General features: G+C 39.5%; 1 protein-coding gene across 1 annotated transcript in view; it reads left to right on the top strand.

Moving 5' to 3' along the window:
- Positions 1-17,259, top strand: part of mtTFB1 (mitochondrial transcription factor B1) — a 78,952-nt gene that overhangs the window by 10,842 nt on the left and 50,851 nt on the right. The window contains exon 3 of the mRNA XM_067136155.2: positions 4-161. Coding sequence (XP_066992256.2) covers positions 4-161 — 158 coding nt within the window. The remainder of the gene's footprint in view (positions 1-3; positions 162-17,259) is intronic.

Below are 17,259 nucleotides of genomic sequence, written 5' to 3'. Positions count from 1 at the left end.
CAGGGAGAATGCTTGGGTCTATGGTCGCACTAAGATGACGCTGACATTCCAGAAGGAAGTAGCAGAGCGTATGACAGCACCTATAATGTCACCCCAGCGGTGTCGTTTGTCAGTGATGTGTCAGAACTGGTGTAAAGTACATCACAAATTCACAATATCTGGTATGTATGTTGTTGGGCTGTGAGTCGTAAATATCCATTCCACCACCTTTTCAATTTTCTTGTCTGTAATAGATCTGTTCATATCTGTCTTGTATACTTATTGGTACTACTGTTCTTTTGTCCCTTAAAACTGAGTAGTTCAGTTGGTAAAGCACTCACCTTCTCTGCTGAAGTTGGCAGGTTTGATCCTGGATCCTTGAAGCGATGCCGTTTTATACAGAGTCAGCTGTTAAGGGGCTGCTGGTGGAGGGGGCAGCAAACTGCAGCGGTAAGAGGCGGGAGCAGTAGTAATAGGGAGAGTCATGAGGTAGCATTTCTCTAGTGCAGTTCTCAGAGCTGTGCTGGGAGATAAGAACCAAAAACTTACACGAACTGATTACAAATAAAAGGAAATAATTGTTACGAATTGTAGCACGCCTAGCATGATTACTGTCCAGATTTATGATGCGTTATGGATGGAAAAATGGGTATCGATAGCTGCTGTGACACTGCTGTTGACCTTTTTGCAGTTCTGGCACTGCTTTTGGTGGATGCTCTTTCCACGTACATACATAGTTTAAGTATTGTATTTACTTGCATATTATACCCCATTTTCTTCCATTTTTGCAGCCACAAAGTATGTGAGAATCTCTCATTTTGTACAGTTGTTAATGGGACTGCAATACTGTGCATGTGACTTTTCCTATATTTTAGAGAGGGTACATGGAAAGAAAAATTTATGACGCTTGTAGTGTTTGGGTTGATCGCATATGTTGCCGTGATTATTTAAGTTACAATTATGTTTAATATCTCAATTGACAGATAAAAGAAGAGGTTACCATTTGCACAAAAGAAAAAAGTGAAAATCTGAAAGGCACTTTTCATGACATAGCGCTTCAAAGTAAGGCAAAATTTGTGCTAAATATGTGACATCACACGCATGCTCTGTTAAAAGATGGCGCTCATTTGGAGGTTAGCTGTCACTGTGAATACATCATGGTCAATTTAATAACGGAAAATAAAGATTTGATTAGAATTCTAATAACTAAGTCTATGTTGTGGCCGTTACAGTAGTGACAGCCTATGTCTGTGCAGATAACTTGAACAAAAGTACTTTGGGGGTTAGAACTCAAATCTTCTTTAGTGGAAACATCGCGAGAACAAAAAGGCACAGACACATTTTATTAATATCAATATTGGACATTTTCATTTGTTCTTGACTTCACTGAATAAAAAGGAATATTTGATTCCAACCTAAGTTAGATAGGAGGAGTTATTTATTGTTTGTTTCACTTGTTTTACAGTACAGAGACTTTCTTAATTTAAAGTATTTATTGTACTCACCTTAGTGTCACAGCTACCATTTCAAGAGGAGAAATACATTTGTGCATGTTCCATTGACCTTTTCCACCTCTGACCGTTTCAAACCACGATGGAAATAAGTTCCTCCTCCACCCATTTTGCCATTGCGCATAACGTGTGATGGCTTGCCATGTAATTTCTTCCAGTGGGGGCATCATCCAGCCAAAGCAGTTGGCCCCTTTAGGGTCCAACATTCGGCATTAAGTCGCTGCAGAAACATATTGGATTGTCACAATACTAAAAAGAAAGTATAGAGGTTCCACCTTTTCAATACACTGTTATTAAGTTGTACCAATATTAAGTTACAACATGTTAACTTTGGGACCGGTTTCAACACATTTAAAGTGTCATCTTCAGCCGATTAAGAAAACCGGGCAAAAGGACTAAATCATAAACAATTATAAACACACATAACAAATATAAGACGTTATTCACAAAGGGATGTATGTAGAATTATCAACACTTTTTATGAAATTTTGTGAGGGGATGACAGGGAGGGGGGATTGTCTAAGGTGCACCCTTTTCGACTTCCTCGTCTCAATCTGAATAACCTCAAGTTGACAAGTAGTCGATCGATCTTTCACGTCTTACACAGCAGTTTTTCACGCTACTTGCCCGTTCCGAAAAGCCCCCTGATCTACCTTAGACAATCCCCCCCTCCATGCCACCCCCCCACAAAATATTTCCTTTATCCCTCCCCTACCTCTACTTATTCCTTATTTGCTTCACATTTTTCCTTCCCTACTCATGTCAATCATCATGACATGCTGATAGAGGTGAGCCTCATAATTTAACTTGTAAGTCCCCTTTTCTTTAGGCTTCATATATCCGCATCAAACTGAGGAACTTAAGTCCTACACTGTATCCTAGGACTTCATGTATGTCGCTTTCCACTCTTCAACATGCTAATAAAACGAATGCCTATAAGACCTTGCTTAGCAACAACTGTACACAAACTACATCTCTCAAGATCAATCTTTTAACGAGCCATCCCTCAAGATTTTTTGTTGAATCAAGCTATTTAACTCATTATTTACCATCAATTCAACGTCTTTTTACGTGATTACAGCACAGCAGAAATATACAAGACTGTCACGTTACAAATGAACTTCAGCTGAATTTATTTCTTCATAAAAAGTGTTGAACAAGCATATGACTCTATTGAGAGAGATAAATTAATGGAGATATTAAGAGAGTTCAAGATACCGGGAAAGCTGGTGGGACTCGTGGAATTAATGATGAGAAATACGATGGTGAGAGTGAAAATTGAGACTGAAGTAGGCAGCTTCTTCGAAGTGAATCAGGGATTGAAGCAAGGAGATGACCTGGCACCAATTGAAGCGATGCGCCGAAAAGAGATCTAACCGACATTTTTTCCAAAAGTGAGATTTCATCGGAATAAGGATCTATATGGACATTTCTGCATAGTGGCGTAGTCATGTGGAAGAATTCGGAACTTGTTGCTGTGCTAGGGGGTGGAGAACATCTGTCTCGCGTGGAAAAGGGATCTAACTCCAGTCCAAGATGGCGGAGCATAGTTCTTTGCTTGTGACGAGTGCATTAAAGTATGAAAATTCAACTAAGAAACGCAAACGTAATGTGAATAAATGGAAGGACGTCAAGCGTAAACATCTTAGGGATGCTGGATTAGCATATACTTCAAGGAAAGGTGCCGCAGTTCCAGGGAGGAAAGCACCAGAACCAGTGAGTATGCTTGCATGGAATAGAGATCTATATGTATGTATGGAGTGGAGTTGGTAGTCTATCGATAAGGGCCTTATTTTGTGGTGAAATAAAACTGTTGATTTCGGTGTTAAAACTGACACTATTTCGGTAGGTATTTCGTGAAATAAATTGTCATGCTGATTGATGTTTCTTGTGAAATATTCCTTCTAATTTTGTGATTAGGGGTTTGAAAGTGAACAGTTGTAATGTATTAAATTGTTTTTAAATCTTAGAACAATCAAATACACAAAATGTTATAGGCCTATATAAATCACTGAAATCTCGAAATGAAGTTAGACGGAAGTTAGGAATTTATACATAGCCTACACGATTTTACATTTTGAATGACTTGTCTCCAAAGTACAAACTAGGCATGGTTTCAACATTATCAGGATTCAGAGTTGTGCGAAAGTCAGAAAGTATCTTTGTGTAAACAAAACAGCCCCTTTCGCTGATGTCGGAAACCATAATGCTTGCGATCACTTGGGTGCAAATTTACTGTGGTCTTCTATTGAATCTCTTAAAACTTCACTAAAATGTCTTCTTTCTTCTCTTCTATCAGACGTGCTTTCACCGCATTTTGCAAAGCCATATATCCCTGGAAGATATTCATGGATATGCTGGTGCTGCCCGGCCGGAGATGAGTAACTCAGACAGTTAAGGCGTTGGCTTTCTGAGCCCAAGTTGGTAGGTTCAATCCTGGCTCAGTCCGGTGCTCAAATACGTCAGCCTCGTGTTACTAGTTTTATTTGCACGTGAAAAACTCCTGTGGGACAACATTCCGACATCTCGGTATCTCCGAAAACCGTAAAAGTAGTTGGTGGGATGTAAAAACAATAACGGTATTATAACTCAACCAACCGAGCTCGATAGATGCAGTCGCTTAAGTGCGGCCAGTATCCAGTATTCGGGAGATAGTAGGTTCGAACCCCACTGTCGGCAGCCCTGAAGATGGTTTTCCGTGGTTTCTCATTTTCACACCAGGCAAATGCTGGGGCTGTACCTTAATTAAGGCCACGGCCGCTTCCTTCCCACTCCTAGCCCTTTCCTGTCCCAACGTCGCCGTAAGACCTGTCTGTGTCAGTGCGACGTAAAGCAAATAGCAAAAAAAAAATTCAACTCAACCAGGCGATTTATTTACAATAAGCCTAATAATATTGTCATATTTTATAATAAAAATGGTACTATTTATGCTTCCTTTTATATTCATCCATGTCCTCGTGCCAGGATTATCCAATTTTTCTATAGAAATGCTGGCTTGCATAAATGCTTTTGTTGTGTCTATTACAAATTGCTCTCTATCACTTTTCAACTCCTTTGCAATGTGTAAAGCATCGCCGATTGCTATTTGCCGCTTAAAATTATGTTAATTTGCTTCATTCTTCTTCTTTTTGTGTGTTTCTGATTCCCAACAGTATATATCGCACGTGTCTCTTCGTTTTCACGTAATGTGAACATTACAGTACTTACACATTAGAATCTTTCTTGCAGCATCACATACATAGAACGCCTCACTGTTGTATTCCTCGGCCATTGAAAAAACTTTTGTGACTTTAGTTTTCAGCATTTTTGTACTTAAATGCTGGACATTTGCTGATAAAGGTTCATAAGCGGCGAACTTTCACTGCGAAAAGAGTATAATGCGCACTGCTGTATCTACAACCAATCTTGCTACGACCTCGACATTTGCTGTAATCGATAACAGATATAGATTTTTAATGATTGCCTTAGAGATCACGGAACTGAACACACATACTTCCGATACACAGGGCTCATCACTTTGTGTGCATTTGTGTCGAGAATATACAGCGCTATCAACCAACTGAGAAGGAAACTACAATAGTCAAGTTTTCAGAAGCATTTAAGCATTTATTGGAGATCTTTTCCGGTACGATTTCGCATTTTTTGTACCAAGTGGGGTATATTTTGGGATTATTTGCGCAATTCGCGTAATAAATCACATTTTGCTATATATCGCGAGTTCATTTCGCTAAAATACGTTACGGTACGGTACCTACAAGGTCAAATATAGGCAAGAAAAAAGATATGAAAAACTTTGTGCATATCACTATTACCAAAAAATACGGCCCCTATCTATCGAGTACGATTTTTCAAGCTCTTAATGACTAGTGCTGCTGTTTACCAAGCTCGTGGTTTACCGTGTTTCCCAGGCAACTGCATGGATAGTCCCCTTCGAACAGGCCATGGCCGATTTCTTCGTAACTCCTGATCCCATCCAGTTTTAAAGAGTTTCGTGTATGCTTATTGGAAAGTAGAGATAGAATATTGTTAACCAGGGCATTATTTCTCTATGACTATTTAAAACAGGGCTGGCCCCGTGGTGTAGGGGTAGCGTACCTAACTATTACCTGGAGGCCCCATGTTCAATTCCCGGCCAGGTCAAGGATTTTTACCTGGATCTGAGGGCTGGTTTGAGGTCCACTTAGCCTACGTAATTAGAATTGAGGAGCTATCTGAGGGTAAGATGGCGACCCCGGTCTAGAAAGCCAAGAATAACGGCAGAGAGGATTCCTTGTGCTGACCACATGACACGTCGTAATCTGCAGGCCTTCGGGATGAGCAGCGCTCACTTGGTAAACCAAGGCCCTTCAGGGCTGTAGTGCCATGGGGTTAGGGTTATGTAGAACAAGACGACGCATTATTAAGCGTAAATTCCTCTATTGATTTATTCATTATAGCCTACTTATTTCCATGCGTATGTTTATATGTAATCGCTAATATATTTCAGTTACTTTTTTCCATTATTTAAGAAACATAATACCGGGCGAGTTGGCCGTGTGCGTAGAGGCGCACGGCTGTGAGCTTGCATCCGGGAGATAGTAGGTTCGAATCCCACTATCGGCAGCCCTGAAAATGGTTTTCCGTGGTTTCCCATTTTCACACCAGGCAAATGCTGGGGCTGTACCTTAATTAAGGCCACGGCCGCTTCCTTCCAACTCCTAGGCCTTTCCTATCCCATCGTCGCCATAAGACCTAACATAATAGTATACAGATGGCTCTTACAGCACATATTTCGAAACTAAAACATTTTTCCTGTTTTATTGTTACAGAATAAAATATGTAAATGCCAGTATGAAGGATGTGATACACTCACCACTGCACTGAAGGACGATCTCTTTTGAGAGTACTATGCCGGGAGCTATGATCAGCAATCGGCAATCCTTATTGCATGCATGTCACTTGTTCCAGTTCAACGTAGAACAGGGGCAGATGCTGACGAATCCAGACGAAGTGCCACCTACATGTATACAATTTCTGTAAATGGAAAGCGTTTACGTGTGTGCCAGAAAACATTGTGTGACGTTTATGCTGTTAGTCATAAACGTGTACAAAACTTACAGAAGAAAATGAAAAGTGGAATATGCAACCCAAAAGATGGACGGGGATTACATAAAAATTGGCCACACCGAATATTAGACGACGATAAGCAACTTATACAGGAACATATTGCCTCGTTTCCAACGTATGAAAACCATTATTCCCGCAGGAAGAATATTGAAAGCAATGTACTGACTATTTTTAGAAAAACATAGTGACTCTAAAGTAAAATTTTGGCTCTACCGAAATGTATTCCACAACAATTTTCAGCTCAAGTTCGGTCAGCCGAGATCGGACACTTGCAAGTACTGTGATAAGCTGTACGTAAAACAGCTTGCCGCTGAGACACCCGAGGAGACAGAGAAGATATACAGTGAGAGTGAGCTCCATCATAGGAAGGCTATGACACAATTTGTGCAAAGAAAAATTCGAACGTCATTGTATTGTGCATTGACCTGCAACAAGTTATATTTTTACCTAAACTCACTCTCAATTCAATGTTCTATCAACGCCAGCATTCATGCTACAACATGGCTGTCCATAATGCAGGTACAGGTGGAGCGAATATGTTCGTATGGAATGAGACTATTAGAAAAAGAGGTTCCAACGAAGTTGCATCCTGCCTCTTAAAATATGTGAGGTCTCGCTTCTCCATTCTTACCCCTCATACCGAAAAGAAATGAGTCCTTTGGTCCGACAGATGTGTTGGACAGAACAACAACTTGCGGATTGTCTCTACTGCTCTACTTAATTCGACTGGGCTATTTTACTACAGCTGAACAAAAATTCCTTGTATTGGGACATTCATTTCTACCATGCGACAGGGACTTTGCCCTCTTGGAACAGAAACTTCATTTGAGTTCAGTGCAAATTCCAACTCAACTATTGGAAAAAGAGACCCACACCTCAAAATCACTACAGTAATGTGGCTTCAGTTAAGTGCAGATGATTGTAATTCCATATGTGTGCGTAAATCTCACAATGTGTTCGAGCCGTGGAATTCACACCACTTAGTTTCACAGAAAAAAAGGAATGCGATCACGAACGCCCTAATTATTCCAGAGGAACTACCTAAGGCGTATCACATGCCCTTTCCCCTCATAGAGGAAAAGAAGAAAGACTTGACTGACATGCTGCAGTATATCTTGCCAGAACATAGAAGTTACTAGGAAGGTATTTTGTCTTTGTAAATGTGAACTGTGTCTAATGATTTAGTGATTGCTATTTTACCCCCTCTTTGGGCATTATATTCTATTTTAATTTTTTCTATTATTCTTTGTGTTTTTGTTGTTTTTAACTCTAAATGAACTTATGCAACCATGAAAATGGTCAATGTTTTTGATATAATGTGACCTATTTTTATGAAAGGAGGAGAAATAAAACTGTTTTTGTGCATAAAATAGCCCACGTTGGAGTATCTATCCGCTATGACATCTAAATCAGCCCGTATGAGCAACTATCGGTTGGTTCTCAATAAACGGTACTTGTTTGGGTAAAAATAAGTGTGCCACTTAGATACCTCTTCCACATTTTTTTCCTTTTGTTATAAATAATTTCTTTGGAACGTAGTTGGTGGACTGTCTAACTGTCTCAACAAACTAGTTATCAATCTGCACATAATGGCACAATTTTTACCTAAATTTGGTTTAACTACGTTTTTCGCAATTTACTCATAATACAGTTTTTGGTGGATAGACCCCTATTCGGTGCACCGCTTCAATTCTATTTAACCTGGCACTAGAATCAGTGATTAGAAAGTTAAGGGTGGACACCAGTGGAACACTTCAATACAAAACTGCTCAACTAGTTGGATATGCTGATGACATTAATTTGATGGGAAGAACAACAAGAACAGTTAAAGAAGTATTTGAAGACTTAAATAGAGAAGGCAGAGAGATTGGACTTACGATCAATGAACAAAAGACGAAGGTAATGGTGCAGGCTGGGAGAAGGAAGTATACAGATGACCAACTTGTCCCTGAAGGATCCAAAATGGAGGTGGTAGATGGCATACATCTAACCAACAAGAATGAGGAAATGGTAGAAATACAAGCAAGAATTCAAGCTGCCAATAGAGCATACTTCTCAGTACCACCTCTTTTCAGAAGTAGAGATATAAACCAGAACCTAAAAGTTATGCTATTCAAAACCCCCATACGCAGTATAGTGCTGTATGGAAGTGATACATGGACTCTCCCAAAGAAAGCTGTGGAGAAGATAGATTCCTTCAAAAGAAAAATCCTGAGGAGAATTTATGGACCCATATGCGTTCAAGGGGAATGGAGAATTAGATGGGAAGATGGTGCACATCAGGACGCAGCGCACATCCTCAAGATCCGGAATTGGAAAGTTGCTGCGTGAGTTCGACAAGTTTGGCGGAGAGCAACTGGGGAGGCCATGACCTGGAAACGGGCCGTTGCGCCGTAGGTAAGGTAAGGTAAGGTATAAAAAGTGTTGATATTTCTACGTACATCCTTTTGACTGTGAATAACGTCTTATATTTGTTATGTGTGTTTATAATTGTTTATGGTTTAGTCCTTTTGCCCAGTTCTCGTAATTGGCTGATGATGACACTTTAAATGTGTCAAAACTGGTCCCATAGCTAACATGTTGTAACTTAATATTGGTACAACTAAATAACAGTGTATTGAAAAGGTGGAACCTCTGTACTTTCTTTTTAGTATTGTGATTCTCAGTTCAGTACGGAAGAATTATGAAGATTTTAACTTTAAATATCAGATTGTGTATCATCATCGCAATAAATTGTGGCAAGTTGTGCTTGTTACATCAATACGCTTTCGACAACACAACAATTCATTCTGATTTTTTGTACATGGTTCCAACCGGGCGATTTGGCTGTGCGGTTAGGGGCATGCAGCCATGAGCTTGCATCCGCGAGATAGTGGGATTGAAACACACTGTCGGCAGCCCTGAAGGTGGTTTTCCGTGGTTTCTCATTTTGACACCAGGCAAGTACTGGATTTGTACCTTAATTAATGCCACGGCCACTTCCTTCCCACTCCTAGGCCAGTCCTCTTCCATCGTTGTCATAAGACCTATCTGCGTTGGTGCGACGTAAAGCAAATTGTAAATTTAAGAAAAAGTACAGTTCCAAAACAGCAGTTGATGAAGTTACAGGTATTTCAGGCTGTTGTCTTGACGTGTTCTCGCTTTCTCCCTCTGAAGAAATGACTTATAAATCTGCTGAACAGGGACAAATTTATATCTGCTGAGTTAGACTTCAGTACATACCAACATTCTGCATGGGATCCCATTGACTGATGTCCTTTTTAACAATAAACTTTTTAAGTTGTGGAACTTATTTCAACTGCAAATTATCATTATCTGTTGCAGAGGATTAGAAAACGAGAGTACTCAGATTATATATTTTCAAAACATGTTTAATGTGGCCACTTCGGTGAGGTCTTGTACACTAATTCCAGAAATAAGGAATTTAAATCAGGATTGTGTTGTTGTCCCACTACTCTCTCACCATCATGCAGGAACCACATATTTCTACAAATACCTAGAGCTGTTCTCCATAAACTTTTTATGTTGCGGCTGCCTTTTACCCTTGCCTTCTATTAGATTGCACAAGTATCGGGCTGATGAGAACTTCTGTTGATGATCATCATCATAATTTCTTTGCTTCAGGAAGCTGCACGAGCCTCCTCCAGTTTGTTCTGTCCATCCGCAGATGTTGTTCATATATGCGATGCCAGTTTACATCTCTGATTTCAAGGTCCTTGAAACTCTGCTTCTCCCAAACATCACTGGTCTCTTCCCAGGAACACTGCAGTCAGAGTATATTCAAGGAGTCCTGTTGGGATCCATTCTTTTCTTGTGGCCATACCATTGCAATCTCTTCAGTCCTAGGGTCTCCAGCAAGCTTCTTTCCAATCCAAGCTGCTGTCTGATATCCACATTCAATATTTTATCCATTTTTGTTTTGTGTAGACAAGAACGGAGGAACTTCAATTCTGTTCCCTGAAGACGACACTTTGTTGATCCAGTAAGTGTTGATACGCCGATATAGGTACCAGATATATTTTGTTCAAGCTGATCTTGGAAACTAACGGAAATGCTTCATTCCTAAGTATTTGACGTACACTGTGATAGAATTTGGAAGATTTCTGTATTGTCTTGCTAATCTCTTGATGTATGGTATTTACTGAGTACTATCTAATTACTGAAAGTGGTCTACAGTATCCATCTCATCTTCAGTTCTTAGAAGAAAGTTGGAGACTTTCCTCTCATCATCAAGCTATCTGCCTTGGTTTTGCTGATTTTAAGACCTAAGGTTGTAAAAGCTTCATGCCAAAGCTTGTACTTCGCACTCCTTATCATCACATCATCAGCAAAAGTTAGGGTGCTTCTTTTAACTGCCTTAAAAACTTCATTCATTATGAAGTGATGGTTATTATGTGATGATCTCTACTCTTAGTTTCAGACCAACCCGACCTTCCATCCTAGATCTCAACACAATCTTGGTTTCTTCGTATAATTGTTGTATTTACGCTTTCGGGCACTTTCTTATGTCGCAAATATTCCCACATATGCCTGCGTGATACATGGTAGTATGCTTTCTCGATGTCCAGAAAAACAGTTATAAATAAACTAACAAGAACTGGAGATCTCGAAAAACTAGAGAAGGTTGAAAAGAATTTTGAGCAAAATATTGGGAGCTAAACGAAATAATATTGCAGATTACAGGTTAAGATCAAACAGAGAGCTATATTTCAAAATTGAAAAACTGATGTAATGAGGAAAAGAAGACTACAATTTTTGTGGACACGTTTAGAGAATGGATGACAACAGACAAACCAAGCGCATCTTCAACCTTCTGAATTGTTAAAAATCTAAACCAGAAATCTAAATCAAAAACAGAACACTTTTTAGAGAAGCAGTTCAAAAGACAACATTTCAGGAGTGGAAGAAACCAACATCTAGAAAAATAAATACATTTATTCTCAAGAAGAGAAGGAACGACACTCTCGAAGGACGAAGGAAATTTGGAAGCAAAGGAAATCGAACACAATGAAAAGTAACCAAAGGTCATTCATCGTACCCTCCAAATGGGTTATTCGAAAGAAGAAGAAGAAGAAGATTTGTACCGGGAGGTACACCTCAGCCCCGCACATTTAAATGAAGTGCCTTGAAGAACGCTATCCATCCTATAAACTTGAAACATCTAGTACAAGAAGTTGGGATGTTTATCAAAAGATGTCACTACTAAATGATAAGAGTAATATGTTATTTTAAAGTTTCCTAAACCGACTGGATTTTTTTTTTTTTTTTTTTGTATCACTGGTTGCAACAACTATTTCAAGAAATTTGGACTTTTCTCCATAGATGTGTCTATTAAAAAACTGATGTCGTGCACTCTGGTGCAAAGTGGACCAACTTAGTAATTGAAAGAAATTTTGTGTTTAGGGGTTTTCTGATCTGAATGGACTTTCTTAGTTTTTGATATCTCAAGGTTTGCAACACTTCTTATTCATGCCGCCAACGTGGGATTCTAACCAATCATAAATTTCATGTATTTATTTTTCAGCCAATCAAACGCTTCTTGTACCTATTTTATCCGCCAATAAAAATGCGAGGGTGTGTCCGGTTTTAGTCCAGAGCCTTCTCAAACCCTCCTCTTGGGTATAAAAGCTGACGCCTTTTCGAGTTAACTTGTCTTTCTGATCATCGTCTTACTGAGTGTGTGTGTTAAGACATAGGGCGGGGGCCTCATTTTTCGGCAGGCAGAACATCAGCTAAGGTAATGGCCAACAGTTTTTCCATCTAAGTAGTTATCACCCCAAGCTGACCCGAGGGGAACGTTCCATTCTTTAACTATGTAACCGTCAATTTCCTAAAATGTAAACTTTCTTCCTTCTAATGTAAAAGTTCAAGTAAGTCGAGCACCTAATCCAGGGATAGAGTGTGCATTACCCTCTTGAATTCCCCTTTCTATTAATCTTGGGGTGACTATGATTTTGTAACCGTTTCTGCTTGTAACTTATAAATTAACTTGTACATCTACTCACCTCAGTAGTGTGGGATTAGCCTCTGCATCATCGGGCCACAAGCCCAAGTAGGGTTTTAACCTCTTAATTTCAAGGAGCGCAAGTGTCCGCCTCCATACATTTTGTTTTTGCGGTCAGTACTTAAACCTGTTCATTTCAATAAAGGTCCAGTAGAATGGGTACGAGATACCCCTGTGTAAACTAAAGGTAATTGATGTGGTGTTGTAAATTGTAGGTTGTGCCTAAAGAGTTCTAGAAATGTAATTTTATTGAGCAAAGACGCTCTAATCTCCAATGTAAACTTAAAAGTTGCCTTAATCAGGCTGTAAGGGTTGGGAGCGCAGTCTCCTTGGTAGAATTTGTAGAGCATGTAAGGTCTGTTCTGGTAATGTAATTGATATTTGTGGGTGCCTTGGAAATCCGTAACTTGTAACCATTGGAGCAAAGTGCTCTTGAATAATTGTGTTTTGGGAGATATCTCTCCTTTTCTGTCTAACTAAACGCAACATTTGCCATGTTGGAACCTTTGTAAATTATGAGCTTGAAAATTGTGAGCTTGAACCTCAGAATTGTAAATTACCAATTCTTGGTTTTTCTATTTTGTGCAAACTATCTCTGAACCTGAAAGGTTGTTGTTTGTTGAAATTTAAGTTTTAAATTAATCTTTGACTATCGTAGATAGACCCATTCCCACCAGCACCTTCTTTCACCTCTGCGTTCTACGAAAACACGGTGGTAATAATAATAATAATAATAATAAGTGTCCTGTGAGAGCAAAATATGCTAGTCAAAACATGTAAGGATGCTCTAAGTGCTTTCTTAGGAATTGTAGTATGCATTTCGAGGAATTAGACATTTACTTTCAGTTGTTGCTCATGACGCTGAAAAAGATTGATAGTTTTACTCGCATGCTTGGATATTTTATCTAGAAGTGTCTTGTATGTTTTACACGTTTGAAACTATCATTGACTAAAATATCCAAGCAAAGAACACAGTTTGAATTTCTTCTACCAAAATGTAGGGAGCATGTGTAATTCATTGACAGACTTCAACCTCGTTTTCAGTGACACCAGAAAAGATGTATTTGTGTACTTGAAAGTTGGTTAAATGATTGTTGGTGATAATGAACTATTTCTACTGATTACTGTGTGTTTTGACAAGACATACATCAGGTCCATAGTAGTAAAGTGAAGTTGCTGTGAAATCTGCTCTGGGGCCAGTTTCCCAGCCAGAGCTAGCTGGAGTCCGGGAGTGTCTTGTGCTCAAGGCCACCCCGAGACCAGGAAGGGCTGTGTTTATAGCATGCTGCTACCTGCCAACGGACGAAGTGCTAGGATCAGTAACCTATGAGCAACGCTGGCCAATGTCACTGCCGTTTTAAACTGTAACCGCGGTGGCTTGATTACACAAATAAAAATAATAATAAATTCATTAAATTTTAAACACCGTATAAGAAAAACTTAAGGTTCAACAAAGGCGTTGCTGCACAAAACGTAAACGACAGGCTAGAAAACATGACAACTACAGAATGGATGTGGAACCTGGCATGGAACCCTGAGTGGTAATGGAACGTAGCCTTTTGCAAAGAAAGAAAACTGGATTATACACATTTATTTTAAAAAGGAAACAAATCAAAAACTCAAAATAGACATACTGTTATAACTATTATGTTGTTGTTTGAGTCATCAGTCCAAAGACTGGTTGGATGCAGCTCTCCATGCCACCCTATCCTATGCTAACCTTTTCATTTCTACGTAACTATTGCTTCCTAAATCTGCTCTAATCTCCTTGTCATATTATATCTTGGTCTGCCCCTACCGTTCTTACCACCTACACTTCCTTTAAAAACCAACTGAACAAGTCCTGGGTGTCTTAAGATGTGTCCTATCATTCTATCGCTTCTCTCGTCAGATTTAGCCAAATCGATCTCCTCTCGCCAATTCGATTCAGTATCTCTTCATTCGTGATTCGATCTATCCATCTCACCTTCAGCATTCTTCATTTCAAAAGCTTCTATCCTCTTTCTTTCTGAGCTAGTTATCGTCCATGTTTCACATCCGTACAATACCACGCTCCACACGAAAGTCTTCAAAAACATCTTTCTAATTCCTATATCAATGTTTGAAGTGAGCAAATTTCTTTCCTTAAGAAAGCTCTTCCTTGCTTGTGCTAGTCTGCATCTTATGTCCTTACTTCTGGCATCGTTAGTTATTTTACTACCCAAGTAACAATATTCATCCACTTCCTTTAAGACTTCATTTCCTAATCTAATATTTCCTGCATCACCTGCCTTCATTCGACTGCACTCCATTACTTTTGTTTTGGACTTGGTTCAGGGTACTTACAGGCGTTAGACAAGGCTGTAATCTTTCACCTTTGCTGTTCGTAGTTTACATGGATCATCTGCTGAAAGGTATAAAATGGCAGGGAGGGATTCAGTTAGGTGGAAATGTAATAAGCAGTCTGACCTATGCTGACGACTTGGTCTTAATGGCAGATTGTGCCGAAAGCCTGCAGTGTAATATCTTGGAACTTGAAAATAGGTGCAATGAGTATGGTATGAAAATTAGCCTCTCGAAGAGTAAATTGATGTCAGTAGGTAAGAAATTCAACAGAATTGAATGTCAGCTGGGTGATACAAAGCTAGAACAGGTCGATAATTTCAAGTATTTAGGTTGTGTGTTTTCCCAGGATGGTAATATAGTAAGTGAGATTGAATCAAGGTGTCGTAAAGCTAATGCAGTGAGCTCGCAGTTGTGATCAACAGTATTCTGTAAGAAGGAAGTCAGCTCCCAGACGAAACTATCTTTACATCGGTCTGTTTTCAGACCAACTTTGCTTTACGGGAGCGAAAGTTGGGTGGACTCAGGATATCTTATTCATAAGTTAGAAGTAACAGACATGAAAGTAGCAAGAATGATTGCTGGTACAAACAGGTGGGAACAATGGCAGGATGGTACTCGGAATGAGGAGATAAAGGCTAATTTAGGAATGAACTCGATGGATGATGCTGTACGCATAAACCGGCTTTGGTGGTGGGGTCATGTGAGGTGAATGGAGGAGGATAGGTTACCTAGGAGAATAATGGAGTCTGCTATGGAGGATAAGAGAAGTAGAGGTAGACCAAGACGACGATGGTTAGACTGTTTCTACGATTTAAAGATTAGAGGTATAGAACTAAATGAGGCCACAACACTAGTTGCAAATCGCGGATTTTGGCAACATTTAGTAAATTCACAGAGGCTTGCAGACTGAACGCTGAAAGGCATAACAGTCTATAATGATTATGTATGTATGTATGTTATTTATTTTCATCTTGTACTCCTTGCCCAAGACTTCGTCCATACCATTCAGCAGCTTCTCGAGATCCTCTGCAGTCTCAGGTAAAATAATATCATCGGCAAATCTCAAGGTTTTAATTTTCTCTCCTTGGATTGTGTGATTCCCTTTCCAAATTCCTCTTTGATTTCCTTTACTTCCTGTTCTATGTAAACATTGAAAAGGAGGGGGACAAACTGCAGCCTTGCCTCACTCCTTTCTGGATTGCTGCATCGTTTTCGAAGCCCTCGATTCTTATCACTGCAGACTGATTTTTATACAGATTGTAGATAATTCTTCGTTCTCGGTATCTGATCCCAATTACCTACAGAATCTTAAATAGTTTGGTCCAGTCAACATTATCGAATGCCTTTTCTAGGTCTACGAATGCCATGTACGTGGGCTTGTCCTTCTTGATTCGATCCTCTAAGATCAGGCGTAAAGTCAGGATTGCTTCACGTGTTCCTACATTTCTTCTGAAGCCAAATTGATTTTCTTCCAACTCAGCTTCAACTTTTTTTCCATTCCTCTGTAAATAATACGTGTTAAAATTTTGCAGGCATGAGATACTAAACTAATGGTGCGGTAGTTTTCACACCTGTCAGCACCGGCTTTCTTGGGAATAGGTATAACAACATTCTGCTGAAAATCGGAAGGGACTTCTCCTGTCTCGTACATCTTACAAACTAAATGGAATAACCTTGCCATGCTGGTTTCTCCTAAGGCAGTCAGTAATTCAGAGGGAATGTCATCAATTCTAGGTGCCTTTTTCCTATTTAGGTCACTCATAACTCTGTCAAACTCTGACCTGAAAATTGGGTCTCTCATTTCAACAGCATCAACAGCCTTTTCTTGTTCCGGAACCAAATTATCTACATCTTTACCTTGATACAACTGTTGGATATGTTCCTGCCATCTTTCTTCTTTGTCTTCTTTCTCTAGAAGTGGCTTTCCATCTGAGCTCTTAATATTCATACACCTAGATTTCCTTTCTCCAAAGGTTTCCTTGATTTTCCTGTATGCAGCATCTACCTTTCCTAGAACCATATAACCTTCGGCATCCTTGCACTTCTCCGTCGGCCATTCTTCCTTAGCTACCTTGCACTTTCTATCCACTTAATTCTTTAATCGCCTGTATTCTTTTCTGCCCTCTTCATTTCTGGCATTCTTGTATTTTCGTCGTTCATCAATCAGGTCTAGTATCTCCTGAGTTATCCACTGATTATTAGTTGATCTTTTCTTCCTTCCTAACATTTCTTCAGCAGCCCTACTGACTTCATTTTTCATGACTATACACTCTTCCTCTATTGTGTTTCCTTCAGCCTTTTCATTTAGCCCTTGTGCAACATGTTCCTTAAAAC

This window comes from Anabrus simplex, chromosome 1, assembly GCF_040414725.1.
Source record: "Anabrus simplex isolate iqAnaSimp1 chromosome 1, ASM4041472v1, whole genome shotgun sequence".
Taxonomy (NCBI): domain Eukaryota; kingdom Metazoa; phylum Arthropoda; class Insecta; order Orthoptera; family Tettigoniidae; genus Anabrus; species Anabrus simplex.
Note: the sequence above shows the minus strand (reverse complement) of the source record. Positions and strands in the feature narration are given on the sequence as shown.